Source organism: Epithele typhae (assembly GCF_022376455.1).
Source record: "Epithele typhae strain CBS 203.58 chromosome Unknown BXZ73scaffold_53, whole genome shotgun sequence".
In the NCBI taxonomy this organism is placed as follows: Eukaryota; Fungi; Basidiomycota; class Agaricomycetes; order Polyporales; family Epitheliaceae; genus Epithele; species Epithele typhae.
Window position 1 is genome coordinate 173,532 of NW_025954244.1, and position 27,906 is coordinate 201,437.

At 62.6% G+C, this 27,906-nt stretch overlaps 10 protein-coding genes across 10 annotated transcripts; 3 read left to right on the forward strand and 7 right to left on the reverse strand.

The window, feature by feature from the left end:
- Positions 1–94: 94 nt before the first annotated feature.
- On the reverse strand, positions 95–755 carry BXZ73DRAFT_52039 (uncharacterized protein; the record flags this gene model as incomplete). The annotated part of the gene is made up of 2 exons (XM_048020742.1): positions 95–473; positions 610–755. 2 exons carry the CDS (start codon positions 753–755, stop codon positions 95–97), a joined length of 525 nt encoding a protein of 174 aa, XP_047874586.1.
- A 421-nt stretch (positions 756–1,176) lies between these two features.
- On the reverse strand, positions 1,177–3,673 carry BXZ73DRAFT_104598 (membrane transport protein-domain-containing protein; the record flags this gene model as incomplete). Its single annotated transcript, XM_048015953.1, has 8 exons — positions 1,177–1,205; positions 1,261–1,279; positions 1,334–1,387; positions 1,450–1,703; positions 1,946–3,040; positions 3,117–3,179; positions 3,257–3,558; positions 3,615–3,673. 8 exons carry the CDS (start codon positions 3,671–3,673, stop codon positions 1,177–1,179), a joined length of 1,875 nt encoding a protein of 624 aa, XP_047874587.1.
- A 1,037-nt stretch (positions 3,674–4,710) lies between these two features.
- BXZ73DRAFT_104599 (uncharacterized protein) lies at positions 4,711–5,337 on the reverse strand (the record flags this gene model as incomplete). Its single annotated transcript, XM_048015954.1, has 3 exons — positions 4,711–4,915; positions 5,066–5,156; positions 5,211–5,337. The coding sequence occupies 3 exons, from the start codon at positions 5,335–5,337 to the stop codon at positions 4,711–4,713; spliced, it is 423 nt and encodes a 140-aa protein (XP_047874588.1).
- A 770-nt stretch (positions 5,338–6,107) lies between these two features.
- Positions 6,108–7,491, forward strand: BXZ73DRAFT_104600 (uncharacterized protein; the record flags this gene model as incomplete). Its single annotated transcript, XM_048015955.1, has 7 exons — positions 6,108–6,126; positions 6,187–6,403; positions 6,466–6,647; positions 6,699–6,945; positions 7,002–7,144; positions 7,206–7,241; positions 7,394–7,491. The coding sequence occupies 7 exons, from the start codon at positions 6,108–6,110 to the stop codon at positions 7,489–7,491; spliced, it is 942 nt and encodes a 313-aa protein (XP_047874589.1).
- A 1,065-nt stretch (positions 7,492–8,556) lies between these two features.
- On the reverse strand, positions 8,557–9,633 carry BXZ73DRAFT_104601 (uncharacterized protein; the record flags this gene model as incomplete). The annotated part of the gene is made up of 6 exons (XM_048015956.1): positions 8,557–8,775; positions 8,841–8,935; positions 9,029–9,184; positions 9,245–9,312; positions 9,438–9,516; positions 9,597–9,633. The coding sequence occupies 6 exons, from the start codon at positions 9,631–9,633 to the stop codon at positions 8,557–8,559; spliced, it is 654 nt and encodes a 217-aa protein (XP_047874590.1).
- A 3,020-nt stretch (positions 9,634–12,653) lies between these two features.
- On the forward strand, positions 12,654–13,454 carry BXZ73DRAFT_104602 (uncharacterized protein; the record flags this gene model as incomplete). Its single annotated transcript, XM_048015957.1, has 2 exons — positions 12,654–12,896; positions 13,020–13,454. 2 exons carry the CDS (start codon positions 12,654–12,656, stop codon positions 13,452–13,454), a joined length of 678 nt encoding a protein of 225 aa, XP_047874591.1.
- Positions 13,455–15,899: 2,445 nt separating this feature from the next.
- Positions 15,900–21,145, reverse strand: BXZ73DRAFT_91884 (uncharacterized protein; the record flags this gene model as incomplete). Its single annotated transcript, XM_048026148.1, has 19 exons — positions 15,900–16,077; positions 16,150–16,229; positions 16,262–16,343; positions 16,400–16,512; positions 16,569–17,000; positions 17,051–17,293; positions 17,323–17,345; positions 17,402–17,873; positions 17,927–18,067; positions 18,193–18,289; positions 18,341–18,737; positions 18,790–18,898; positions 18,936–19,010; positions 19,049–19,375; positions 19,401–19,664; positions 19,788–19,976; positions 20,036–20,282; positions 20,695–20,928; positions 21,066–21,145. 19 exons carry the CDS (start codon positions 21,143–21,145, stop codon positions 15,900–15,902), a joined length of 3,783 nt encoding a protein of 1,260 aa, XP_047874592.1.
- An 879-nt stretch (positions 21,146–22,024) lies between these two features.
- On the reverse strand, positions 22,025–24,136 carry BXZ73DRAFT_80064 (uncharacterized protein; the record flags this gene model as incomplete). Its single annotated transcript, XM_048023211.1, has 3 exons — positions 22,025–23,383; positions 23,439–23,749; positions 23,779–24,136. The coding sequence occupies 3 exons, from the start codon at positions 24,134–24,136 to the stop codon at positions 22,025–22,027; spliced, it is 2,028 nt and encodes a 675-aa protein (XP_047874593.1).
- A 279-nt stretch (positions 24,137–24,415) lies between these two features.
- BXZ73DRAFT_104604 (elongation factor 1-beta) lies at positions 24,416–25,011 on the forward strand (the record flags this gene model as incomplete). The annotated part of the gene is made up of 3 exons (XM_048015958.1): positions 24,416–24,592; positions 24,656–24,818; positions 24,878–25,011. The coding sequence occupies 3 exons, from the start codon at positions 24,416–24,418 to the stop codon at positions 25,009–25,011; spliced, it is 474 nt and encodes a 157-aa protein (XP_047874594.1).
- Positions 25,012–25,405: 394 nt separating this feature from the next.
- Positions 25,406–27,781, reverse strand: BXZ73DRAFT_104605 (cytochrome P450; the record flags this gene model as incomplete). The annotated part of the gene is made up of 14 exons (XM_048015959.1): positions 25,406–25,574; positions 25,636–25,758; positions 25,828–25,914; positions 25,974–26,267; positions 26,319–26,328; positions 26,388–26,622; positions 26,678–26,820; positions 26,877–26,982; positions 27,037–27,102; positions 27,152–27,163; positions 27,221–27,240; positions 27,298–27,315; positions 27,372–27,483; positions 27,542–27,781. The coding sequence occupies 14 exons, from the start codon at positions 27,779–27,781 to the stop codon at positions 25,406–25,408; spliced, it is 1,635 nt and encodes a 544-aa protein (XP_047874595.1).
- Positions 27,782–27,906: the final 125 nt, after the last annotated feature.

The following is a 27,906-nucleotide window of genomic DNA, read 5'->3' on the forward strand; positions in this document are numbered from 1 at the left end:
AAGGCTCGTATGTTTGGGTAATGTCTGTATCTGTCCACGAATGAGCAGAGTCTGTACAGAAGACGTAGAGGTTGAGGTCGACACGACGAATCAATCAGTGTTGTCCCTCGGCGCGCGCCTTCAGCGCGTCCGCCATCGCGTCGAAGCTCTCCTGCAGCCCGCGGCGCATCATCATACGTATGAGGTACGCCCCCGGGCCCGCGAACACCTCACGCGACTCGTACCGCGTCCCCCCGCCGAGCGCGCTGAGCGCCTGCCAGCGCTCGGCGCGCAGGAACCACGCGGGGAGGAGCACGGCCCACGCGAGGCGGCGCGCGGCGGGGTCGCACGCGAGGATGCGCTCGAACGTCGCGGTCCGCTTCGCGCGCGCGTCGTCGAGCGTGGGCAGGATGTGGACGTGCATGAGCAGGTGCTGGCCCGCGGCGGGGGTCTGGTCCGCGAGCGGGCGGCGGGCGGCGTCCGTGATCTGCTGGCTGCGTCTGCGAGGAGGAGGGGTGGGCGTCAGCGCGATGGTGTACGTGTGTCGAGTTGGGGGTGCGACTTGCACGAAGGGGTTCCTGGGGGAGCGGGTGTGAGCGGTGGGGTGAGGGTGAGCGGGGTGCGGCTCACCATTCGCCGTATTTGGGGAAGTCGGTGAGGATGTCCCACACGGTCTCAATGGGCGCGTCGATGTCGCACGAGACGGCCATGGTGAAGACGCCCTCGTATGTCTGAGGCGGGAGGTTGGTCGTTGCTGCGTCCGACTCGGAAGGCATCCTGGAGCGCGATGGTGGGATGGCGAAACCTGAGTCTGAGTAGTACCTGGCAGTTCGAGGGGTATTATGTTTACGCACGGGCACATGGAGTGAGACCGTACCATATACGGTTGGTATTTCTCACCCATCTGTTATCTGTTAGCCGCAGCCATTGGCATCACGCTGGGAGAGCAGGAGGGGATAGAGTAGAAAATACGACTATGATTATTCGACTGTAGAGTGGCAATAGAGGACTGCGAGAATATACGGAACGTGCCTATAATACGTGCCCATAATACCAGGGGAACCATCGTGAAGAGCATAGAATAACATGTGGACATGTAACGCAGGAGCGCATGCTGATCATAGCAGGAGAAGAGCAATAGAAGTGATTACCCTGCAGAAGCTGGATCAGAAAAAAATCCGAGCGAGGATGAGAGACTTACGCATTGGATATGAACAAGAATACATCTGGCGCAAACGATATCAGCCTAGTGACAGAAAACATCAGACGGTGTGCACTCACATTGCACCAGGAGGAAGGCCTGTCAAACGAGCCCTCAGTTCTGACCACCTTCACGAGCAGTGTTTAGACTCACCGCGATGGTGTCCACGTTCCCGTCGGCGCATACAACGACGTCACGATCATCTGGCTGCACGTTCCCGACGCACGTCAGCACAGACACGCGCGACATGGATGGGAGACGCACTTGACCGCCCCAGGGGTGCCGCTGAGCAGCATCGCGACGAATCGCTCCGCACGGGCCTCGACGGGAATGAGCCCGCCACGGACCATGGCCTGCACCATCACGACGCCGATCACGGGCAGGAGTGCCATCTTCGCGAGCGCGCAGAGGACCATCGCGGCGATGGGGAGGCGCGAGAGCGGGCGCGGGAACGAGAGGCGGGCGAAGGACGCGCCGAGGAGGATGAGCGTGATCGGGACGGCGAGCGTGTCGATGAACTGGGCTGCATCGCGTGTGGCGGGTGCGTGCGGGCGTGCGTGCAGGAGCGAGGAGAGGAAGACCAGGGCCCGGGGATGGCGAGTGCGATGAGCGGGGTGACGTCGTCGTCGAGGCACGTAGGAACAGCATGCAAAGGAAAAGACGTGAGTCAGCGAAGCTCCAAATGAGCTGCGCGTGCGTCGACGCCGCGGACTCCGCGCACCCGCGTCCGGCGACTTGAGCGCACGCGCAGCACTCGCCACGCACCTGTGTCCATCACGAACGCGAGCGGCGGTCGCCCGTCCGGCCCAAACCACGCGGGCCCCCCTCGCGGTGGTGTTGACGAAGAGCGCTTCAGCGGCGTGATGAGCGCGACGGGCAGCGACACCGCGAGTGCGACCGTGACCGGCTTGAGCAGCGGCTCGAGCGTCTCGCCTGCGCCCAGCGCGCACCGGCGCGCCTTGCCCTTGAACGTGTGTCGGCTGGGAGCAGCGAGACGGAGCGGGAGGTCGGGGCCGCAGCGAGAGCGCGTCGACCGCCGCGGGGTCTTCGAGCGCGTGTATCGCGTGCACGACGCGCAGGGGGTCGTCGGCGCGAGGAGCGCGTCGAGCGCACCGTCGAGGGGGCGAGGAGCGCGCGAGGGGCGACGTGGGGACGGTAAGCGAGCCCCGTGGGCCGGGGAGGAGGGCGCGGTGGCGAAGCGGGGCGTTTTCGGCGTGGGGGGCACGGATGCTGCAGCGTTCGAGGCGCCCCGGACGGGCGACTGGGCCGCGGACGGGCGCAGCGGCGACGGGGGGATGGCGAGGGTGAGGTTGCGGGAGCGGTAGGTCGCTGTGCCGGGGAGACGGGGAACAGCTGTACGCGGGGAGATCGAGTGGGGATCGGGGAGACCCTGGCGAGGGCTGTCTGCTTCCTCCGTGAGGTCCGCGGTGCACGTGGGGGGCGAGTCTGTGCCAGTGACCACGATGCGGGGGATCGCGTGCGACGCGCGGGGCAGGGGAGCGGGTTCTTTGCTCCCAGCGGAGTCGGGCTCGGGGTCACAGACGGTAGTGAGCGTGTCTTCGCATTTGTCCTTTCCGTCGTCGCAATCGTCGGTGTCGCCTTTCTCTCCCGGACAAGTACACGAGCACGTCTCCTCGTCCTTGAGCTCCGAGGTCGTGGGTGCTGGTGGGGGCGGAGCGAGACGCAGCGCTCGGGCCACGAGGCTCCCGATCGGCCTCTCCTTCCACGAGAGCCGGCGTTCGGCATCTGCGCCCTGCGGGACGGCAGGGAGGTAGTCCCAGGCGAGGGACTGTGAGGCGCCGCACATCCAAAACACGACGTGGTAGCAGACGGTGAAGATCGAGACGTAGGACACGCCCACTGGGGTCGCAGGGCCACAGGAGCGCGTGAGCGGAGGCACGCAAAAGCTCATATGAACGAGGAAAAGGAAACGTACGTGCTGGGTCCGTGGTTGGATCGAATGGGACCTGCTGCGTGACGGACATGACGATTGCGTTCGCTATGAGGCGCGCGCGCGCGCGAGCTCTGCGTTAGCACACCGCAGTCCCCGGGCTCAAGAACAATCGAGCCGCTCACGGAGGTTGCCCCAGTTGCTCATTCCGGTAAGGATGACGATGCCTTGCCAGAAATTGCGGGGGACGTAAACAATTTCGCGCAGCAACATGCCGAGCGCGAAGCCGATGAGCTGGTACACGGCCGCGACGAGGAACATGGGCCCGAGCGCGGAGACGTTCGCGGGCGTGAAGGAGGGTACGATGTTCGCGAAGATGAGCGCGGGGAGCGCGACGTTCATCGCGATGATGGACGCGCCACGCGAAGCCGCAGGCGGGAATAGGTCCATCCGGACAAGGACGAAGCCACAGAGCAGCGCCGCGGCGCTGCGCGTGGCGGGGTTAGTGCGGGGACGAAGACAGAGGGGGTTAAGGTGTGGCACGCACGTCTTAATGAGGGCATTACGCCAGAGTAGATGAGGTAGGCGACAGTGAACGCCATCGTCTGTGTTCGGGAAGTGTGGGTGGATCCGTCTCGTGGTGCGGTGCAGGTCGGGTGACTGTTGGATGGCGTTTGGTCAGACGCGAGCGCGCCGAGGAGGTGAGTGAGGGGCCGTTGTGAGGCGCGAGTCGGCGATATATATGTCTCCAAACTTGCCCGCACAGTAGTGCGCATGGTTCCGAAAAATAGCGACCCTACACGCGCAAGCCTCCGTGAACCCAGGTCAGCATCGTCCTTGCAGCAGGCGAAGATCCCCCACACCTTGTCAATGGTTTCGGTTTGGCGGCGAACCGGGCCTCGAGCACTGTGGACATCGGAGATTCGCGCGGCGCGCGGATGGTGAGGCTTCGTGCCGTGTCTCCACCGTCGAGCTCAACGCGCCGGAGCGAAGGAAGACTGGGTGGGGCGTCGCAGAGATGGGCCGGTACATCATTGTTGAGCAGTATACGCTAAATGGCTGCATAGGCGATGCGCACATTTTGCTGCTGTCACAATAAGACTCGATTGTCAGCTAAACCCAACAACGTTATCGAGCACTTAACGGTTCCGAGGACGGGGAGCTGGACCCACAGCAATAGTTGCGATGTGTTTGTGCCCAACGCACAACGCAGCGGTCGCGAGCGTTACCGCGGCCGTTACTCGACTGTCGCGGCCGGTCGCGTGCGTCAGATCGTGCGCCCTGCGGGCGCAGGGTCATAGATGGCTTCTGTTGGCTGTCAGGAGGCTGCATGCAGTGATCCGCTCGCCCGCCTGACGGCCCGTTGGCACAGCGAAGTGGAGTCGGGACGCATCCGGCCGTTCCGAATGAATGTCCCGCGGGGGCGACGAACCCCGCACAAGAAGGGTCCACGAATAGCTCGATGAGTTCCACAAAAAGAACATACATGGCATTGGACGGGAAAGTAGAGCGCGACGCGTGTATCTGGGACTACAAGGGGTCTGGGGAATTCGAAGGTGCTCATTAACGTCACAGGGCGCGGTCGCGAAGCTAAAGAGACACGCACATCGGATGAGCCGGGTGCTTCAGTGCTTCAGAGCTATTGCTGGCGGCTCTCCGCCCGCTCCTTCAGCGCGGTCGCCATTGCATTCAGGCAGAGATCGAGGCCGTTCAGTATGAGCAGCGAGATCACGGGCGCGGACATGCCCGCGAAGAGATGGCGCGCTTCGTAGAGCGTCTTTCCGGGGGAGGTTTCTAGCAGCGATTGAGCGAACTCGGCACGGAAGAGGAGGGCCACAGATGAGCTGGTGATGTTCTGGGTCAATATGGAAGAATTTCTCGACCGCGGCGTGCGGCTTCGAGGCGGGGTCCAGTGAGGGCTGGGTCTGCATCGCAATCTGAATCCCCTCGTCAACGAGGACAGATGGAATTGGCTTCTTGGAGGAGAAATCGACCGCGACGGCCGAGCGTCTGAGTCGGAAAGGATCGGGTTGAGCGTAAGCGTAACGATCAGGCAGACACTCAAAGCACCACAGCCAGGGATTCCTACATAGACGGTCAGTCAGATTCGGGCCGGGACAATGAAGACCTAAAACGCACCATTCAGGGTAGGATGAGAGATCCATGAGGACTTCCCATACACCTCAGTGACAGGTGCGTTGATTTCGATCTGAGCAGAGCTCTGAAGACGAGACTTGAAGCCAGGCGGCGGGAGGTTGGAAGGCATGGCCGGATTAGCAAGGCTTCCGACGAAATGTCCCTGCGGTGGCTAGGCGCAGTCCTGCGCGCGGACCTCCATATCTACGCCCAGAAGGCGTCAGGATGACCTGGACGCGTATGAGGCTGGTAGGACCACGATTGACCCGCTGAAGCTGGATTCTGACCGGAGACTGGCTTGGTTGGTTATTGAGTGCCTACACAGTAGTGACGAAGGCATCGGCCGCGCAAACCCCGGCCGCAGCGCGGTCTGGAGGCGGAGGCGGAGGCGGTGGACAGACAATGCACGGGCGCTTCGCGGGAGGCGTGGCGCCAGAAGGCTTTGTTGACGTGTGTTTGCCTTCCGTGGCGCGCGCCTGTTCCGCCCATTGTTCTCGCTTTTGTGTGTCTGTCGACTCACAATGAGGCCACTAGGAGACCGTCCACAAGGAGCACAAAGGCTGGCGAGACTGCGTGTGCAGCAGGCGGTGCAGGCCGAGGTGAGCCACTCGTTCATAAACCGTGCTGCACGTTCCACAGGCCTTCCTCATCCCACCTTATCCTCCCCGTTCCGGTCTTCCTCTCGTGCTCTCCGCGCCCCGTGCTTCGTGCCTTTCGCGCCTCTCAGCCCACGCGGCCCACTTGCTACGACTTCTTGGGTGCAGGAACACCACTCCCTTGCTTTACGCACATCCTCTCCCTTGCCCTACACAACCTATCCAGGCCGCGCCTCCTCACAAGACCCCTCTTCGCGCATACATCCTACGCAAACGCACTCTCTGATCATCTAACGCATCAACCATGCCTACCATGAAAGGATGTGAGTGTCTGAGCTTACATACATCCTCGAGTGCGGGCGCTGACGGGTGCGGTGGCGCAGACATCTTCATCGGCCTGAACGTGGTTCGGGCTCTGAGCATCATCACCCTCATCCTGCTCTTTGCAAGCAGCATCGTCACCATGGTGCACGACATCCAGGCCGTCAACTCGTTCATCGCCGCCGGCAGGGCGGACCCCAACATCCGAATCGCCGCAGATGTGAACGCGACCTCGAGCTCTCTGCCCGACTGCGTCAACGTGGACACGGACTACGTCGAGTGCGTCTACCGTTTTCTACTTTCTTCCGCGAGATTCTGACATGCATTCCCTGCGTGCAGAGGGAGACAGTACCCAACCAGGCGGCCGGCGCGTTCTGGGCGGTCCTCAACCGGCTGCTCATCATCTTCCAGGCCATCGTCCTCATTCTCTCCGAGGTCGGGTGGCCGATGGCTTCTTCAACCGCTTTTTCCCCATCCTCGGCGCAGACTTCGGTCTCGGGGCGCTCGGCGTCATCCAGTGCCTGTGAGTTTAGCCTCCCCCCGAGCCCGTACGATCTTCCCCCTGCGCGCGCAGACAGCCGCTTCCTGTGTGGTCGGGCGTGCGCACGTACGGGCCACGCCGTGGGCACCCTCGCACCGCCTAGACCGTTCGCTGACACGCACCCTCCTCGCCTGCGCAGGCTCGGCGCCGCGGTCCTCTCGCACCACGTGGACGAGTTCGCGCTCGTGTCCGCGTTCTTCCTCTTCTCCGTCGGCTGCCTCAACATCTTCCTCGGCCTCATCTTCCGCGAGTCCGCGAAGACGCGCCGCTCGCTCTCCGCGTGGCGCTCGCAGTACGACGACGTGGGGGGGCCGACGTGCTCCCCCGCTCACACAGCCCGGTCCCGCGCCCGCTGCACATGGGCTCGGGCGCGTGGGAGAAGGAGCGGGAGGCGTACACGAATCGGTCCGACAGCCTCTCGAGCCAGAAGAGCGGGATGGGCTTCGGCCGCCAGGGCGAGAAGGCCGCGCAGGCGCGGGGTGCGTCTCCTTTGCTTTTGCGGTGTGCGTTGTGCTCTGAGCTGATTGGATGTTTGTGCAGGCTTCATGCTCCAGCGCCCTTCTGAGGCGCTCCCGGGTACGCGCACGAGCACTCGCACCGGCGGCACAGCTCCGCGCCGAGCGCGAGCGACGAGGGCACCGCGGTCTGAAGTTCTGAAGACCCGACACGCACATGCGACCGCTAGACCACCACACACGATGACGACGACGCTCTCGCTCGACGCGTAGACGACGACCCGCAACATCCTACCACGCCTCGCCGCCGCATGCAACGCCCCCACCACTACCGCTATCACGAACCGGCCCAGCCGCCGCGCGGGCCGTAATCGCACGACGCCCTCGCCCGTCCGTGCGCCGCTGCTGTGCACGCTGTACATACGCTCCAGCCACACGCTTTCGCTCCCGCCTCCCGCTCCGACACTGGTCTCTCGGACACTGGCCCACGTACTCTCTGTATACTATCTGGTCCCCCGTGGCGCCGCGCGGCGTTCGCGCGGGCGGCCCCGTATGTGTAGCCTGTAGCCTGTCGATCGTTCTCGCCCCTGGCTTCCGGGGGCGCTGTATTCATCTGCTTTTCGGACTCGCTCATTTCGTCGGCTCCTGTGGGAGTACGTTTGTTCGAACGGCCGTGCATCGCGAAGTTCACGGCTCTACGTCCTCGGCGCGGCCGCAGAGAGTAGGCGGGGCTAGTGCGGCCTGCGCACGTCCACTTCGCTCTCGGCTAAGTAAGTTGAAGGAGGAAGAAGGTCGGAGCCCAGGCCTGGGCTCGAGGAGGCCAATGGGTCTCCGTGCGGTGAGTGGCCAAGGGGAACCTTGAGCTACACGGACGGATATGCGGTCGAGGCTGTCGATGGATGCGGTGGGTCCACTACCAGGTGGGTCCAGAGGGACGAGAGACGGTCGCCGTCGCGGAGCGCGCGCGCGCGGCGACGGTTGGGTCCTGGTGGCGAAGGGCAACGAGAGCGTTGTGTGGCCAGACAGCAATGGACACCTGCCCCTGTCTTTGCTTGTCCGTCCGTCTCACATGGCACATGCAAGGGTTGAGTCCAACGCCGCCGGATCCGTCCGCCGCCGTCGAACGGGAAAGCCTTGGCGCGCGCGATCGGGGTCCCGCGGCTCTGCTGTGGCGGGAGGACGCGGGTGGCTTCGAAGACCGAAACGAAACGAAACGGCGAACGCTCGCTTGGATTGGTGCCAGTCGCAGCGCGAGCGGCGTGGTGTGGTATGTTACGTGAGCGCGGATCCCATGTGTCCCTCCTCGCACGTTCCCCGCGGTCCCGGTGTCGACCGCCGCGGCCCAAGTTCCAACGGCCTCCAGGCTCCCCCCGCCCTCTCACCCGCTCTCACCCGCCGCCTTGATCAAGCCTCCTCCGCGCTATTAGTTAATAGTATCACATGTGCGGGTGGACCGCCGCGCCAGGCACGCCGTACATCGACCCGCGCGCGCTCCCGTCGGGGGACGGCACCGCGTACCCGTGCTGCACCATCTGGGACGGGGGCGGGCTCGGCTGGAGCTGGTGCGGCATCGGCACGGGCATCGACATCGACATCCCCATCGACGGCACCTGCCCGGGCGGGGAGGGCGCGGCGCCGGCGAACTGGGGCGCGAACTGGGCTTGGGCGTGCGATTGGTGCATGGGGAGGCCGGCGGGGGAGCGGCGGTGGCGGGGGCGACGGCGCCGTGGGTGCGGACGGCGCCGAGCCAGATGGGCGCGCCGCGCGCGGCGTTGGTGCAGGCGACGGCGAGGAGGGCGATCGTGTAGAAGAGCACTGCGCGGGGGGGGTCAGCGTGGGAGCGCGGAGAACGGAAAGCGGAGAACGGGAACGGAAGCGGGAGGGGGAGGGGGAGGGGGAGAGACGCACGGGAGAGCCAGGCGAGGAAGGAGAAGGCCTCGATCGCCTGCGTCTCGCGGCAGACCTGGTTCGCGACGTCGCTGAGGAAGTCGCAGGTGGCGAAGACGAAGGAGGTCTGGTCGACGGTGAGCGCGCCGGTCGCGACCCAGAGCACGGAGAGGACGGCTGGGAGGGGGGAGACGCGGGGTGAGCGGGGACGGGCGTGCGGGGAGGGAGGGGACGTACAGAGCCACGAGAGCTCGAAGACGACGAGGGAGGTGAAGGCGCCGGTGCGGAGGGAGTCGATGATGAGCCTGGGTGGGGCACCGGTTAGTGTGCGTGGGGGAGGAAGAAGAGCGGGAAGGGGACGTGCATGGTCGGGAGGGTGATCAGCGTGAGCGCGCCGGTGGCGATGGCGAGCACGGAGAAGTCATAATACGCCTCGAAGTAGAACTCGGAGAAGTGGGTGATGTCCGCGGAGAGCGACAGGACGATGGCGCCGCATATGGTGGTGAAGACTGCGAGTGTCGACAATGGTCGCGTACAAGGCTAGGTCAGAACGGGGTCGCAAATGGGCGGGAGAAAGAGAGGTGCTTACTGAGAGCCACGAGGCGGACGATTGAGAGCCAGGCCATGATCCGCGCGCGACTTTGGGATTCTCAAAAGCAGGATGGAGTAGGACGCGACGAGGCAGGTCGAAGTCGAAGCCACAAAGCCGGCTCAAGAACGGAACACTGAGCAACAGCGCAGCAGAGCGGCGGAAACAAGGAGCCTGGCAGACGGCGCGCCCTCCCAGGGCGACCGCGCGTGCATTTATGCTCCCCGTGCTAGCGTGCGGCGACGTCCTAGGACGCTGCCGCGCGACAGTGGACGTGGTGGCGGGCGAGTAGAGTGTCGGTTGGACTGACGGGACGACTGATCGGGTCATCGCGTGCACTAGAACGGTCGGGTGCGTCGGGTTCCGCGGACTAGAGAGGCCCAGAAGTCCGTTCATAGAGCTCGGTGCCGACGTCGAGTGTTGGGAGTTGGAGGGGCGCGGCGCCGAGGGGAGCGCCATGTTCTAAATCCCAGGAACAAAGACAAGGAAGGGTCGGATCTCAGACTTGGCGAGCTCGATCGTCCTTGTTGGAGAGCTTGAGTGAGCGCCGGCTCTCAAGGTTGTAGCGTCTCACGCACCTTGTCTATCCGATTCCTGCTTTATGACAAGCAGGTCCGCACGTGGATGACGTGCCGCGAACGCCCAAGACCTGGCTGGCGGGACTAGTCGGCGCCAGTGCGAACACGTATTTGTGCAGACAGAAGTCGACTGCGAGCGGATGGAGCGTTATACGGGCACGCGGGCTGTGCTCGCGAGTGTTGGCAGTGGCGTTCCCAGTCTTTTCGGGTGCGGTGTCGTTCTCCCCGAAGGACACACGCACAGGATTGCGGACGATATCTGGCAGCACGAAGCCGAGAATCGTGGGCACCGCGTCTCCCAGGGGTCTTCGCGGATAGTCATCCGATGTCAGGGTCGGCCTTCGTGGATATCTCGAGCCTGTGAAAGCGCTCGCCATCGCCAGGCCTGTTCAACGAAGGCGGTCGGTCTTGACTCGTGGCGGCTCGTGTGTGTGAGGCTGGACCGCAAGGTGGACTCCGAGGAGATCGGGATGGGTGACGCCCGGCGTGCGGTGCGGCTCGGACTTTGGCGAGCGTGCTGCGTGGGTCGGGTCGAAGCTCTTCTTCAGCGATTTGTGTCAACAATGTTCGAGCTTTGAGTCATGGCCGGTGCGTGACAAGACTGGCCAACGCGATGATACGACCGTAGAGACTAACAGATGAGTACGATGTGTGTCAACGTTCCAGATATGATGTGCATGGAACTTGCCGAGCAGACGGTTTCGGACATATGGGATGTGGGCAGAGGAGAGAGTCACGGCCTATGTAAGAACGGGGACGATGATGAAGGGAAGGAAGATCGCAGCCGCGGGGTGAGTCCATCTCGAACCAATGCACTCGCCACCATCAAGCCGAGCCCGGACGGAGGTCGTGGGCCGTGGCCTTGATGAGCGTCCTGTCCATGAGGGTGTCCTCGTTCCTGGGGCCCGGCCGGGGCCTGATGCGGAGGTATCGTCATGGATGAGCGTGGCGACCGGGTTTGGACGTCGCGCGCAGGCGTTTTCGCGAAGGCTGAAACAAGAATGTTCGCATCCGCTTGGCGATGCAGCCCTGCGGCCCAGATACTTCAGTTTGCGAGATGGATGTTGGAGGGAACTGTGAGAGGAGCTGGGCGTCGACGGTGCGTGAACCCATTCGAAATATGTCTATCCATCCAAGTTTAGCGTCGACCAGCGGCCGCGAGCAGGCCCGCAAATACGCACACGCCGCGCGCACACGTGCCGTGCGTCTTAGCCCCGTCAAGGACACGTCGCGACCGACCGCAGAGGCGTCCGGCCGGTGCCTGGGAGGTAAGTCGGGACGCGTTTTGCAGCGATGTCGCGTTCTGCGCATGCACTCGTGAGCTAAAGCGAGCGGGTCCCCACGCGCACGCCCGCCGTTGCGTCGCGCATCGCCCCCCGAGCGGCCACCGAGCGGGATCCCGCAGCGGGTCGTAAACCAGGGACACGCACGCACCCGTGGCGCCTCGACGAGCCTCGCTCCACCTCCCTCGCCCTGGGGCGGGGCGGGGGCGGGCGCGAACATCGTGCGTCTTGGCCCGTGGGACGGCGGCGCGCAGCACGGTCGTGCGATCCCAGTACGTCAACGATAGGATGGGGATATGTTTAGCGCAGAGGACAAGGGGGGAGCACGAACAAGAACGCAGGCGCCGCAAATTCGGTCGCGGTCGGCGAGCGAACAGAGTTGGAACAAGCGTCGGCCGGTCGGGAGTCGGACTCGCGATCGCGATTCGCGATGCCGCCCTTTTGAGGGGTCGGGGGTGTGCACACGCGACGTCGAGGTCGGGCAACGGCGCGCACGCGGGCACGCGCGCCCGGAGGAGGGATTCGGCCGGTCGCCGCGGACACGTTGTTTCAGGGTGGGGAGGCGTGCGCGAAGGCGAGGACGGCGGGCGGAGGTGCACGGATCTGTCAGCGGGGTGACTGATGTGGAGGCCCACGCGAGCGGTGTGGATGTTGTGCATTGTAGGCACTGGCACTGGCGGCGCGGGGGAGACAATGTCGCGACGGAATCGCGGGTGTGGAAGAGGGACGCGGGCGAGAGGGCGAGCGTGGGTCGGTCGCGCAGCGGAGGGTCGCGATGATGGATTTCTTTTGCGGGGCGGAGAGACGGGCGAACGACGACTGCGGGAGCGAGGGCGGAGGCGCGCGCGACGCACCGCTTTCTTCTCTGTCACGCCCTGCGTCACGGGCTGCCTGGGGAGGAGGAGGCGGGTGATTGCGCATTTGTGGGAGAGCATCGTCGCAGGCTCTGGCGGGCAGACGGAAAGTGGGGTCGTCCATCGGTGCGCGAGCTGTGAGCTGGGCAGACGCACGGCGCAGACGGCGACCGCTCCGGGCGGCGGCGGTGACGGCGGTGACGGCATTGGCACGGGCGCCTTTGACTCATCCCGTCCGTTGTCTGCTCGCGCCCCAGCCTCCGCTTTAAATTCTCCTCCCATCCTCTCCCCTGCCCACCCTCTCGTCACCCCACCGTCGCCCTCCCCGCACTCCCGCTGCCCATGTCTGCCCTCCACTCCGCCGCGCTCACCTTCCCCCGCATGTCCGCCCCCACCATCTGGGAGTCCTCCTCCGCCGCACCCCAGTTCCCTGCTGCGCCTCTCCCTCCCCGCGCGAGCCGCAACCTCAAGCAGAGCCGCTCCACCGAAAACCTCTCTCACCGCAAGGACCGCGTCGATTTTTTGCGGAGCAGAGAGTCCACCCGCAGGGCCTCCACCGGCGGCGATCTCCCTAGCACTCCCTCCGTGAGTACCCCCATCCACCCAATGTCTCCCCGTCCCTGTCCATTCCCGACGCCCCCGTCCCGCCCCCGGACCCGTGCACGCTTGTTTCTCGGCGATCCTGACATCCTGCGCCCCTCCTCCCAGCGTCACACCCGCACCTACTCCTGGGAAGACATCATAGCCGCCGCCGACGCCGCAGCCTCCGCCTCGCCCTTCGTCGGCCGGCCCGATACCATCGACGAGGCGGAAGAGTCCGACGACGAGCCCTACGTCATCTACACCGCGACCCCGCGCGCCCCGGCCCCTCGTGCCTCCCCTGCGCCCTTCGCATACCCCACCCCGGCCCTCCCCCATACCCTCGGGACCGTGATCTACTCGACGTCCCCCGCCTCCTCGCCTTCGCCCTCGCCTTCGCCCACCCTCTCGCCTGCACCCGCCCGCGAGCGCGACGTGCCCCCGATGATAGGCATCGGCGGGCCCTACTTCAATGGCCGGCGCTCGTCGCTTCGCGGCCCGCACTCGCGGCACTCGTCCCTCTCATCGATATCGGAGGAGGACGAGGGCCTGGCGCGCTGCTGAACACCCTCCGCGCCGTGCCTCCGGCCCCGGTTCCGAACGTGCGGCCTCGAAGGAAAGGTGTGGATCCACCAGGGACCCGCGCCGTGCGGGGGGAGCAAGCAATTGGAGGGCCCCACGCCCCACCCCCGCGCGTTCGTAGACTCGCCTATCGTCCCCGTCCCCGTCCCGCAAGCACGTCCACATCGCCCACCGGTCCCGTCCGAAGAAGTTGCCGTCCGTGAAGAATAATCGCCCCAGCCCCCCTGGCCCCGCGCGCCCCGGGGGGTGTGTACATACCCACGCCGAGGCCGGCTCGCGTGTGCGCGCCGTGTATCCTGTACGATCCGTCCGCAGAGAAAAGCGCCCCGCCCCGGAACGGCGGGCCCGCGCTGGTGCCGTTCATCCCACCTCAACTCATACCACCGTCCCCCTCATTCCCCCCACTGTCTCCCTTACCCCCGTCCCGTCAAGATTTATATGAGCGTGCAATCCCCACCCCCATCGTCCAATTACTTATCAGCATGATCCATCAGCACCGCAGCCCGAGACGGACTCATTTTTTCTTTACCCTGTTGCCTAATGTGTACCTTTATTATCTTATGAGTGTACTTGTGCCCGATCCCGCACACACCCCCACCCTCGATGCCAATGCGATCGCGCTATCACCGCCCCCCGCGGCGGACCGGCCGCCTCATTGTCTCGCTTCCTCCGCGCGCGTGTGATTTCGAGCGAGCTTTCCGGGGTGCGAGAGAGCCTGTGGACGTCGGCGGAGGCTCACGATCAAGGCTTGGCGGCGGCGGCGGCGGCGGCGTGACTCCGCGCACGCCTTTTGTTTCCGCGAGCCATCGAGCCTCGAGAACCCAGGGACGACCGACCGACCGACCAACGACGGCGACGTCCGACGGACGCTGAACGAACGAACTAGGGAGCGCTTCTCCGCGCGCGCGCAGCACGGGCGCGACCATCGACGGTTGGCAGGAGCGCGGGTGCGCGGCGGTAGGGCCGCTGCGGATGATGCGTATATTATATATGAGCGGCGCGCACATTGGCCCAGAGCGGGCATTGGCAGGCCGCCTTCAGGTGATCTGCGTGACTGGAGCTTCGTATCACTTGGCGTGGACGGCTTGTGTGTGTGTGTCTCTCTCTCTCTCCAGTCTCAGAGTCGGGGCTCGGGATGCGCGACGCGCGCGAAGGGCCGAGCCTCGGAGAGCGCGCTTGGTGGGGAGGCCCCGGTGCGGGAGGAGTAATAAGCAAGTACTAATTAACGCACCACCCACCGCCCGACGGCGGTGGAGCGCGCGCGACGCTGTACTCACTCGCTGCAACAGCACCGTAATCTGTTGCTGGGCGCCGGGAAGCCGCGGGAGTCGAGCCTGCGGACGACGCGGACGCGACGGACGGAGGCCGCGGAGGCTCGAACCTCGGGCCTTGGGGAGGGCCGTACGTGCGCGCGCGTGGCAGCTTGGCGACGGACGCTCGACGTTCGCCGGCACCGTTCAACCCCCCCTCCCCCCCAGCGGGCGTGGTCGTGGTCGGCAGTGATTCGTAAAGCCCAATTATATTTGTGGGGTTGCGGTGAGCGACGGTGCGCACAGAATCGACGGGCGCGGAGGACGCGATTCGGGGCCATATTGTCCCCCTGACCTTCCGCACGGCTCGGGCCAAGCTCAGGCTCAGGCCTAAGGCCCAAGCCTCGAACCTCGCACCTCGCGCACAAGCTCAAGGCAAGATCCAATGAGCGCCCGGGAGCGCGGCGCGATCGTGGAATGCAATCGGGGCGGGGACCCCTCGGCCGGGACCGCCAGCGGATCCGGAGGCGCGTACTGGCGCAGGCGTGACAACGCTGGCCAAGACGGGGATAGCATGCACTCGTCACTGGTTCACTCCTCGCGCCGGTCGAGGACCTGAGGCAGGGACGAGCGCCGTGCACTGGTAACCGAGCTGCCGAGCTTGTGCAATGCACCTGCGCTTGGGCGTGCCTCACCTGTGCCGCAGCCTGCAGCCTGCCTGGGAGCCTGGCGCGCGCACCCACACCCACGCCGGTGCTCTGGCCATGCGTGCGTCCAGCGGAATGGGTTCGGTTTCGAGCCGTGGATTTCGGGTTTCGGCCATACATGTTCGGGACCTCCGAGCAAGCGAGTATACAAGGAAGAGGAAGGGGGGAGGGAGAACACGGACGAGGAAGAGAAGACGAGTGTGTGAGTACGGACCGGAGCGGCGGGCGTGGAGGGGGCAAAGCGAGCAGCAGGAGCGGGCGCGGCGATAAGGAGAGAACGGGCACTTGTGATCAGGGACGCGGCGCACCGCGGCAGTGAGAACGGGGACGGAAGGATGGGTGGGGGACGGAGAACGAGTGAAGGAAGCGGAGGTATGAGCGTCCCGGGGACCGAGAAGGAACGAACGGCGAGAGGAGGGAGGTATATGGTATGTGAGGTATCCGTCCCGACGCAGGGGAGGCCTATCTACTTACTCGCCCTTCGGCGGCAGAGGAGGCACTTCGGGCACCGGCGGGATCCCGGAGTCCTGCTGCTGCCGCGGCCGCTGCAGCTTCCGGTTCTCCTTCTGCTTCGCCGCCGCGTCGCGCTCCGCCTGCAGGCTGATCATCGCCTGCCGCTGCTGCGCGATAAAGTCGGACGTGTTCGGCCTGCGCGCGGGGGTCAGTCAGCCATGGTCATGGGGGCGCGCGCCGCGTCAGCGCAGGGCTGGTGGTACGTACCGCATGCGCAGGATGCGGAGGATGGTCTCCCCGTTGCTCACGTCCTTCTCCTTCTCCTGCTGCTTCTCCTTCTTGCGGTTCTTATCGTGCCCAGGTTCCGCTGCTGGTACACGCTCTTCGCCCGCTTCTTGATCGACGGCGCCGACCGCAGACTGTGCTGCATCATCCGCACGCACTCCTCCATGAGCGCGTCCCTGCGCGGACACGGGGTCAGCGGCGTGCGCGAACCGGCCGTCAGGTGTGCACTCACGTGTGCCAGTCGTAGTAGAGCCGGATGGACAGGATGTCGCGGTACTTCTGGTTCTGCAGCGCCTCGAGCGAGATAGGGCCCTCACCGCCCGCATGGAAGTAGTCCCTCAGGAACTGTGGGAAGAGTTCAGCGTCGCCGCAGCAGGACGTGCGAGCAGGGAGGCACGTACCCTCAGCCACTTGAACACGATATCGACCTCCTTGTCGGTGAGAGGCTTCATGTCGCTCTGGGCCTCGGACAGCGGCGGGATGAGCAGGCCCTCGATCACCTTCAGGATATCTTTCCATACTCGGCCGAGCACCATGTCCTTCGTCGTCTCGCTCAGATACGTGTTCAGCGTCGATAGGTTCTCGTCAAAGAAGTTGAACAGCGGCACGATCGCCTGCTCGATCTCGACGTCCGTGAGGCCTTCGGGTTTGAAGCGCGGCTTTTCCGATTGCGGAAGAGGGATCTGGACCTCGTCTTTGGAGCCAAGGGCAGACCCGAACAGCGCGGTGACGTTGCCGAACGCCTTGTTGTAGTCGATGCTGCCTTGCGCCGTCGACTTGACAAGCGACTTCAGCACGGACCGTGACAGGCTGTAGTGGATGAACGGCGTCATCTACCGAAGAAGGTCAGCACACGCGGTAAACGCGGAGATGGGGTCCACACCTTGTCGATGAACACGCGGACCATGTCGTTCTCGCCTCGCTTGAGCGAACGGAACGCGCGACCGAAGTAGAACTGGAGGTCGTCTTTCTCGCCCTCCATGCTGACACGCAGCAGGATGCGCCCCTGCGAGTCGAGGTCGAACCAAAGCTCGTGCGCCATGAAGTCGGCGAAGCGCTTCGGGTCGAGGCAGAGGTACGCGCGGCCGACGGTGTCGTGCTTGCCCACCAGCGCGCGGTCCGCACGCTGATCATGATCCAGAGCGGTTTCTCGACCGAGACGTCGAACGACTCGTCCCCTGCAGATAGATATCAGTGTCGTTTCCTCATCCGCAAAGCCAAAATTGGCGCATACATCGAGGGTTGAGCGTCTCGTAGATCGTGCGCGTCTTCGCCAGACGGTTGCCTTGTTCGTCGCTGAGCGTCACGAACGTGTCGAGCCGTGCTGATGGACTGCTATCGAGCGGGACCAGTCCCTCTGCCATCGAGACCTTGACGGTGAAGAGGAAGCGATCCTTGCGGTCGACCTTCTCCGGCGTCGGCGGCGCGGTGTGCTCAAGAATGTCCATCTTCTTGTCCGCCTCGATCTGCTCGTACATGCTGTCGAGCAGCCGCCGTGCGGCCTCGATGTTGTTGAGCTTCACACACGACTCCGGCTGGAAGGTGAACGTCTCGATCTTCTTCTCCGTCCGGTCAGTAAGCTGCTTCGCCTTCTCGATCCATGCGGAGGACTTTTGCGGCTGGAGGTAGTCGTTGCGCGGAAACATCTCGGTCATGAACATCTCCTCGACCGTCGTGCAGTACTGGTTGATGGCCTTGCTGATGGTCTGGAGATAATGAAGCTGAGTGCGTGGAATAAGTCTGTTTCCAAATGACGCACCTTGGACAAGCTCGTGAAGAATCGCGCCTCCTGGTACTCGTCGACCCACTCGAGATCTTGCAAGAACTGGATCGGGCTGCGCAACGAGTCGAACAGATCGATGATGGATGAACTGTGACCTTCTTCGCCTTCGGCTTCGAACTGTGAAGAGTGTCAGTACGCGATAGGGATTGTATGGGACCGGTAAACACACCTTGTCCGCCGCGATAGCCTCAAGATGAATGAGCATATGCACGGCGACGATCTGACAGGGAAGATGAACGCACCGCTTGCACCCATTGTGTTGTCTTGTCATCGGTGTTGAGAAGCCATTGCCGGACGTAGGGCTCGAAGAACATGCCGACATTGAACTGGATGTCTCCCCTACACAAAACAATCAGGTCAGAGGCCACAGACCAACGAGCTCTTACTCACTGGGGACAAAACGCCCCGTACATCCCGAGAAGAATCTTCGTTCGCCGGTACAGCGCGAAGATGTCTTGGATGGGCACATCTGGCGTAGGTCCATTCATGGAATCCTCGAAGAGCCTCTTCTTGGAGTCGTCCAGATCCATCAGGAAATGTGGTATTTGGATCTCAGCATGAGCGAGACGATATCTATTTGCCTGCAAAGACGTCAGCTCAGCGTGCTGAGACATGAGAGGCATGGATGGCTTACCCGAGCAGCGGGTCTGGGAACCTTTGTCGAGCAGCTTTGCGTTCTTCTCGATCTCGTCCGTCATCAGCAGCAATGGAAGGGCGCGGTTGACACCGGGCTCAGACTGGAGCTCGTGCAGCTTGTTGCCGTAGTAGCGCGCGGAGACTTCGCGACCTGCACCTGGATCTCTTGGACGCGCTCCGTGACGTCGACGTTGAAGCGTGACAAAGCTGACGGTCGCCAACGATCTCGAGAATGGAGAGGTATGGCTGGATCTCGGACGCCTTGATCGCCGGGAGGCCGTCGAGAGAGTGGTAGAGGTGGGAGAGGAAGTGCTGAACAGGCCACCGTAATCTGCGCGAGGTAGTCCACGTCCTGTTTCGGCCACTTGTCGAGCTCGACCTCCGCGACCAGGCGGGCGATGTTGTTGAGCGCCTCCGGGACGCACTCTAGGGGACCTCGTTGCGCTCGTAGAACTGGCGGACGATGTCCAGGAAGCACGCGACGCGGTACGGCTGCCCGATGCGCCAGCGGAGCGCGACTTCGTTGATGAGCTCGATGTGGTGCGCCGAGAGGATCCCGAGTGAGACCTCGTCGTCGTCACCCACTGCGGGCTCAGCATGCTTCGAGGTCCGCGGCGATGCAGTACTCGAGAAGACGCTTGTAGTATTTGCGGGGGTTCGGGGGAATGAAGTGAAGTGGAAGCCGACCTGAATTTCCTCGTCGCCCTCCAGCGCGCCGAGGTCTGGGTCGCTCGGACCGACGCCGCCTAGCGAGGCGATGGAGTTCCGACTCGCGATGGATGGATGTCGCTGCGCGAGCCCACCGTCGTAGTACGATCCTGGCGCCCCCGTCGTAGTATGATCCTGGTCGTCCGCCTGACGAGGAGGCGGAGTAGATCGAGCCTGGCCGTTCTGTTGATGAGAGGGATTCGGCAGGTGTTGACTTTGCCAGTTCGGGATTGAACTGCATCATAACTACCATAAGCTGAGAGAGGTGGGATGTCTCCAGTGTTCTCCAGTACTGGTACGCAGAGTCGGACTCGAAGTCTTCTCGCCGGAGAGGGAAGGCGGCGCCGGCATTGATGTTCTTCAGACATGTCTACGCGGAGATGAGGGAAGCTCTGAGAAGCTAGCACAAATATCATACCTTCAGATCGTTCAGCGCAGCCTAGAAAACGGGGTAAGTGGGACCGCAGGAAAGACGGAAGATATAAGCACATACCTTTTCGGAACAGAACTTCGCCAAGTCATCAATCTCCTTCTGCGTCACGCTCGTCGTCAACTTGAAGAGCTTCGCGGCCGTTTTGACCAGCGGCATGTCGTTCACAGACATGCTAATTTGTTTCGCTGCAGAACTAAACGACTCCCGATTTGAGGTGGAGGCGGAGTCGTATCCAGAGTCTGAGGACTGCTGCACAGGGCGAGCTTTGCGATGTACATGTCCAGTCGTTGGGTGAGCTCTGGAGGCACATGGCTGACGTTCCGCAAACAATCGCGTAGCAGTCGGACGAACTGAGCGATATGGTTGTTGAGCTCCACCTTCCACGCGTCTCCGGCTAGGGATGGTTCCTTCTTGAGGACATTGGTGGCCTGCGTGGCGAAGACGAGGATGAGCTCCTCGATCTTGCGGTTCTCCTTCAGCTGTCGTCGAAATGTTTCGTCCTTAACCTGGCCATAGAAGATGGCCATGATTCTTCGTGTCAACTGGTCGGAGTATCTGTGTGATAACAAATATGTTCAGTTTCTTGTCGAAGTGGAGCTTTCATAATGCATAAGCGGACATGCATGAAACATGGCGAAGCATGCATCACCCAGCAACATTCTGGTAGTGCATATATGCGCTTAATGCATAGCCGCGTCGCTAAGCACCAGAAGCATTCCAGCCGTATGTCAGAAAAGTGGAAGATGAGACCATCGATAGAGCAGGCGACCATACCGTGAGCGGCACGTCCCTCCTTAACATACACCAGGTGGCGCTCATCTTCTTGGAGGCAAAGGGGGATAGCAACAGAGATGCTGATCAAATAGCAGGACGAGTCCTCATCTCAATGCTAGCATACGCCACCCTCCGTCCCAGTCTTGCAGAGCAGATGCATCCGGAAGGAAGAAGAGTGTAGGGGACGACGTACGCAGCATCCTTTCCCATAGCAATGTCCTGCAGTTTCTGCTCTACAACCTTGATCAAGTCCTTCGGGAACCGCACGCCCTTCTGCCCATCCCGGAAGAGATCACCGAGCGAGAAGATCGAGTTGGAGACGGCATTGGTTATCCGCGCCGAGTAGTCCCGTTCGCGCTCCTGTTCCTGCTTCTGCACGGCCTGAGCGGCCTCGACGGCCTTGGGCGAGATGCGATAGCTGAGCAGACTGGGCGCGAGAAACGAGATCAGTTCCAAGGGCGCTCGCGATGGTGGACGGCAGACTCACGCTACGCGCAGAACGAAGCTTGATAGGACGCGAGATGAGCCTCAAGGGGAAGATAAGAACATAAGGGCTCGACGGACTTTACGAGCTCGTCCTCAGTGACCCGGAGCCGGGACGCCCTCCTCTCATGCATGCTGCCGGCATAGCTACGCCTGGACATGTGGTGACGGGTGAGGACGTGCAAGAGCTTCCAGTAGAGATATGTTCAGATAGCGGTGATGTCGTGAGGGTCGTCAAACGGGATAAGAGTGGAGAGGCGGTTGGAGAGACGGAGGCGAGGCCGGGAGCGCCGAAGGGAGGTGAGCGGCCGGCTGTGTCTGGCTTGTGGCGGTACTTGCCCAATTATCTAAGGCGGCGATATGAGCCCTGGATTCGAAGCCTGGAAGTGCGCGGTGCGACCGGACTGCGGACACCACGGCCAGGGAATGGCACCGGCTATGTTCAAGTAATATATACTGCAGGCGCAGTCAATACAGGGCGAGATGCCGCGGGTGCCTGCCAGTGCAATGCCTAAGGTCCACGCGATTTAGACGCCCATTCAGGCCAGCGTCGTCGTCCATCGAGTCTCGGACCGCTCGAGTAATTTGCGCTAACCTCGTAGGGATGTATGATGGCAGGACAGCACTCTGTCGGGAGACTAGTATCATAATGCCGCGACAAACGCTTCGCAAACTAATGATCCACTGGAAGCGATAGGATTTCCAAGTCAGTCCTCTGTTTGAACTTGATTGAAGTGGATGTCATCGCTGAGATGCTACGAAGGTAGCCGCCGAAACGACGGTATTGAAGCGGTTTCCAGGTGGGCGTCCAGCTGAGGTGAGCGCGACGCTCGTCGGTGGGGGCAGCGTCGGGCCGGCTGCCGGGCCGTGGTCGCGTTCAGGCTACCCAATGGTTTTTGCCCTCGAAGTGCGTTGGGTTACTCAGACTTCTTTGTATCATGCAAATTCATCACCGGAGGGTGCATTGCGCAAGTGGAGGATATACTAAGTTACAACCTAGCTCAACTACTGCATTACATGTCTGATGAGTCGTCTCAGATTCAATGGTGGCTTTCGACTTGTATCCTGCTCTCAGAATCCACCAGCTCCGGCGCAGTCTTCGGCTGCTCGACCCGCGCGGGCACAGCTGAGTCCTCCGTCTCCTCCGTCACGACCTCGACAGGCGCGAGTGGGTGCTCGCTCAGGACTGGGGTCAACGCTTCTTCGGGCTCGACGTCCGTCGTATCAGGCTCCGTCTGCGACTCGCGAGTGAGCGCGGGCGTCGCTGGGCGACTCGACTGTTCGGGCTCCGTTTGAAGCTCAACGGCGTTGGTGGACGCGGGGGTGGCATCCTCGATGACTGCATCTTCAACCGGCTCGGGGACGGGGACAGGTTCGTCGACTTGGGGCTCGACAACTTGGGGTTCGGGAGGCTCGACGACTTGGGGTTCGAAGGGGGTAGGCTCGGAAGGATCGGTCTCAGAGGGAATGAAGGGGATGTCGACTTTGGGGGTAGCGGGAGATTCGACGAGGATGGTCGGGTCGGCGGCCAGAGAGGCGGGAATGACTTCGACTGGAAGTTCGACCACGGCGGCCTCGGCAGGCTGCACGGCGGCGTCCGCAACGGCAGTTTCGGCGGGCTCGACCTCCACAGTGTGAGTATACGCAGGGGAAGACGACGACGACACCTCCACAGCCGGGACGTCCTCCTTCTCGTCCTCCTTCTGCGACTCCGTCCACCACTTCCAGACAATGCCCCTCCACCGTTCGACGCGCTCCGCCTCCTGTTCGACCGCCCTCGCTAGCTCCCTCCTCGCGGCGCGCACGCCGTGGTCGCCGCGGCTCTCGACCGCGTCGAGCGCGGTGAGAAGCCGGTTCAGCTCCTCCTCGTACGCATGCAGCGGCGCGTTGGTCGGCGAGTACGCGAGACGCGGCGCGGCACAGAGGAGCGCGTCCGCGTCCGCGTCCTCCGCGTCTCCGCGCGCCTTCAGGGAGGCCTCGACGGTGACCGTAGTTGGAGGGAGACGGCCGTGGGTGCCGATGTCGAAGTCGACGGTGGTGGGGAGGGAGAAGCCGGTGCGCGCGGCGAGGAAGCGTCGACGGATGCCCGAGAGGGCCTTGAGGGCGTGCTTGCGCGAAGCATGCGCCCGGTACGCGTCTTGGATCTTCTCAGCAGCGGCCGTTTGCTCTTCACGCGAAGGTTGACGGGAGCGAGCGGCAGATCTCGGGGAGGTAATGGGGATGTGGGCCATGGCGGGGGTAGAGGTGGTGGTCGGGGAAGTGGAGGTCTTGGGTGATGGAGAACGACCAGTCGGGGCGGCAGAACGTCCGAAGGGGTAGGGGCGAACGGGGCTCGGGTTGAGTCCCGCAGTGTGACGATGAGCGACGGGAGTGGCCTGCTGAGGACGGCCAGCACGAGACTGCGGTGTATGCGTTAACAAACCGGTTGCGCCAATGGGAACTGAGGCTGCTTACCTTGTCCAAATCAGAGTCGGCCGTCTTGGGAGCGGGCACGAAGCCGAGTGCGCGGAGGAGGGGCTCGAGGGAGTCTTGCCGTGACTGCTTCGCCGCCTCTTCCTCGAGCATAGCGCGGCGGATCCTCTCCTCTTCTAGCGCCCTCCTAATGCGCTCCTCCTCAATCAGCTTCTGGCGCGCTGCCTCTTCGCGCTGCCGCTCCTCCTGGAGGATGCGGCGGATGCGCTCTTCGTCAAGGCGCCGCCTCTCCTTCTCCTCTCCAGCTCCAACAACTCCCGCCTTCGCTGCTCCTCCAACAACTCCTTGCGACGCTGTTCTTCGAGCAGCTCCCGGCGGCGACGATCTTCAAGGATGGCGCGCTCCCTCTCGCGGTAGGGGTCGAAGCCGGCGTGGCTAAGGGGGCGCGAGCCTCCAGTGAAGCTTGGGAGACGCTGGGGAGGGCCATAGACACCGGCGTCGAGAGGGTCCATGTCGAGGTCCATGTCGGCAGCGTAGGGGTATTCGTCATCATGGTAGGAAGAGTAGGGGGAGAGGTAGGAACGGCGGGCGGCGCGAGCACGAGCGGCGCGCTCACGGGCTTCCTCCTGGGCACGGCGGGCGGCGACGTACTGCTCGCGTGCGGCGCGCTCTTCAGCCAGGGCGCGGAGGTAATCGGAGTCTGAGAAAGTAGAGGACGAGGGGTAGTAGTAGGGGAACATGGTGGAATGGGTTGTGACGGTTGTCTGGATGGTGAGTGGCGGACGAAGGGAGCTCGAGACGATATATAACACACCTTGAGTGGGTTCGAGGCATTTCGGGCGACGCGGAGGTTTGTTCGAGAACTGTCGGCGAGGCGAGACGGGAGGAGACAACGCTCGTCATCCCCAGAACTTTCCAGCCAGCGCCTCGGTTGCCATATTGGGCGATGACGTCAGGCCCTCAGGATCGCGTCCATCGACATCCCATTTTCAAGATTCCTCCTCTAACCATCGTGCATCATGTCCGCCAACCCCACCACTGATCCTGTACCCGCCAAGGCCGTTGCTGCAGAGGAAGAAGAAATCGACTTCTTTGCCTCTGACGGTGAGGAGGATCCCGAGGCCGAGCGCGTCAAGGCCGAGCGTGTCGCCGCCTACAACGCGAAAAAGGCTGGCAAGGCTAAGACCGTGGCCAAGGTCCGTACGAACTATTCTGCGCCGTTTTCGTCATTCATGCTCATCGCAGCTTTTTTTTCTCAGTCCCTCGTAACCCTGGACGTCAAGCCGTGGGACGACGAGACGGACATGGCGAAGCTCGAGGAGTCCGTGCGCTCGATCGAGATGGACGGGCTCGTGTGGGGGAGCAGCACGCTCGTTGCGGTCGGCTTCGGGGTCTCGAAGCTCCAGATCTCTCTCGTCGTCGGTGCGTGTATTCGGCGTCTCTGCTGCATCCAAACGGCTGATGCGTCGCTGCTCGTGCAGAGGACGAGAAGGTCTCCCTGGAGGACCTGCAGGAAAAGGTTGCCGAGTTCGAGGACTACGTCCAGAGCACAGATATCGCTGCCATGGCGAGTACGTTGTTTGCGCTCATCCCCTCTATCGCGGACGATATCTGAACGATGGATCCGCAGAGATTTGATTGTGTTTATGTGTGCAAATCCGTCGGGTTAGCCTGGGAGGGGTTGGTTTCAAGGGTCATGCGTTTGTTTGGACGTATGCGAGAAGTAAAACAATCATGTCGTAACGATCTAGGGCTGGAATCACTTGTAGCATTTGTAGCATCTACGCCTCTCCTCCGCACTGCTGCCCCTTCGTCTCCGTGCCAAGACACTCCGCCGATAGGTGTTTGACAATCGCACGCCGCTTGCGCGAAGCCAGAAGATGGTGGGACGTCGATGTGTAATCAGGAGCACATTGGCTTTGGACATGGAGTTCGTCCCTCCAGGCAAGGGACATAGATCTGCACAAATGCACGGCTGCCTCTAAATGATCAGCCAAGGTCCACCCGTACTACGTGCGCCGGTACGGCCGCATCCTCAGCGGCAGCTGCGCGCCCTTCTTCGCCTCGCTCTTCACGGCCGTGCGCCGCGTCATGAGCCCGACCGGCACGATCTCCTCCGCGGGCACCGCGAGCTCGAACTCGAACCCGCGCACGATCGTGAACAGGATCGCCTTCATCCTGCGCGCGCCCCGCATAGGAATCAGCGTTCAGGCGCGGACGGAAGGAGGAGCGGACGCACTCGGTGAGCGCGAAGCGGTACCCGATGCACGCGCGCGGGCCGCCGAGGAAGGCGAGCTGGTTGCTCCACACCCCGGGGATGCTCGCGGCGAGGCCCTCCGGGGGGTTTTGCCAGCGCTCGGGCCTGGGGAGTAGGAGGGTAGGCAAAGGGTGAGTGCCGAACGAAGCGCGAGAGGAAAGGGTGGGGACGGACCGGAACTCGAGCGCGTCGTCGCCCCAGACGGCCTTGGACCGGTGCAGCGCGAGCACGGGGATGACGATGCGGTTTCCCTTCATGATACTGTATGATTCAAATGAGGCTACGGGAGCACGGAGAGTCGAGCTGCGTGGGAGACGCACTGGATCTCGTGCCGCACGACACCACGGCGGTCCGTGTACGGCGTGCCGACGGGGATCACGTCGTCCTCGGTCGGGACGCGGAGCGTGAACGTCATGGGCGTGTGCAGGCGCATCGTCTCGCGCACTACCTGGTCGAGATACGGGAGCGCCGCGAGCTCGTCCATCGTTGGGGCGTCCGTGGGGACTGCGAGGAGCTCGGCGCGGAGGGTAGCGAGCGCGGCGGGGGCCTGCGTCAGCGCAAAGAGGCACCACGAGACGGAGCTCGACGTCGTCTCGTGTCCGGCGATGAGGAAGCTGGTGGTTGTGAGCGAGGATGATGTGGTGAAGTAAAAATTCGGTACTTACGTTGGGATCTCTGCCGTAGGTCGAAAGCGTGGGTCAGTGGTCTTCGGTAGAGGCGCGTAGGGTACGTACGGGATAGGACTTCCTCCTCTGAGAGCCGTTGCTCGTCGGGAAGGTCGCTCGCCATGTTGGCTTTGATGAGTAGCGAGAGCAGGTCGCGGCCCTCGACGTCGTGCTTCCCTACGCTACCACTACCCTTCCCGGAGGACTCCGCGAGGATGGCCTCGCGCTTCTCGCGGATAAGCTGCAGCCCTATACGACGCATCGTTTCCATTGCTTCGTTGATCTTGATTGTGCGCTCGTCTGGCTGGACAAGAATCAGTATCAGGCTCGGGTTGGAAGAACACGTGTAGCGAACTCACGAAGAAATCTAGCTGGGGTACAAAAGCCATGAAAAGGCGGAGGATCGACACCGGTGGGGCTGTCCCGAAGATGTGGCCGAACGCCTCACATAGCTCGTTCGGCTTTCCGTCCAGGCTCAGCGCCTCTAGGTCGTATCCAAACCCTGCCTCCGGAACGTGAAATCGTGAGGCATGGTAGAGCGGAGGAGACTCAGCTGACCTGCGAGACCTATTATGTCTAGTGTCACCTTCTTGAGGCCATCGGCGGCATTCAGTGTGACCCAGTCGTCCATCCCGTTCAGCTGGGCTTCCCAGTATTTGCGCAGCTGGCGGAAAAGGGATATGAACAGTACATCCACGTTGAAAGTTGTATATATTACCTGCAGTGCCTTGTGGACCATGCATGCCGTTAGCTCCCTGATCTGTCCCGGACTGAATGCAGGGTTCTGGGGAGTATGAGAGGATTGAAAGTTCAGGAAGCGAACGCACACGGACCAGGATACGTCTCTGTAGTTCCGGCTAAGATCAGATCAGTTTCAAACCGAAATAAGCTCACCGACGAACCTGGTTTCTATGGGCTTCGCCTTATATCAAACGCAGTTGAGCGACAATTTGCAATGAAGACGAAGTAGGCTGAGTACCTTCCATGATGAGCACGCCTGTACGAGAGCAGAGTAAGATCAGACTGGACGGCGTGTCTAGCGTTGATGCTCACTGTTCCCGATTACCTGGGCCGCAGACATTCTAGCTTCCCAAGGTTTGATATATTTCGACGAGGTAAGTATTCGAGTGAGCGCCGTCGGATCAGCAGTCCACAACGAGGGTAGCTAAAATGTCAAAATTCAGCCCAGGTGAGCGCGAGCACTAAGCCAAAAGAGAGGTGACCTGGAACAGCCAGCTTGTGCAGATAGTGGGCCCGTAATCCTCCAGCCACTGGAGGGTAATGGGCCCGCTCGTTGGGCTGCACATCTGTCGGACGTGTCCATAGAACTTGTTGGGAGAGTGAGGTCCGGGGAGGTGGAGCAGCGGAGAGGTGTAAAGCGAATAGGCCTTCTTCCACAGGTACCAGATGGTCGGCAGCACTCCTAAGTAGACGGCGAGTGTGACGGTGTTTGTGGGCAACATGGCTCGTTAAGGTGTCCGAGTGCTACCTCGAGATGGCACAACGCGCGCTTCTAGTAAAATGTGTCAGCGGAACGCATATATATATAGTCCTCCAAGTGAATGAGCGATATGCTTCGTACCTCAAC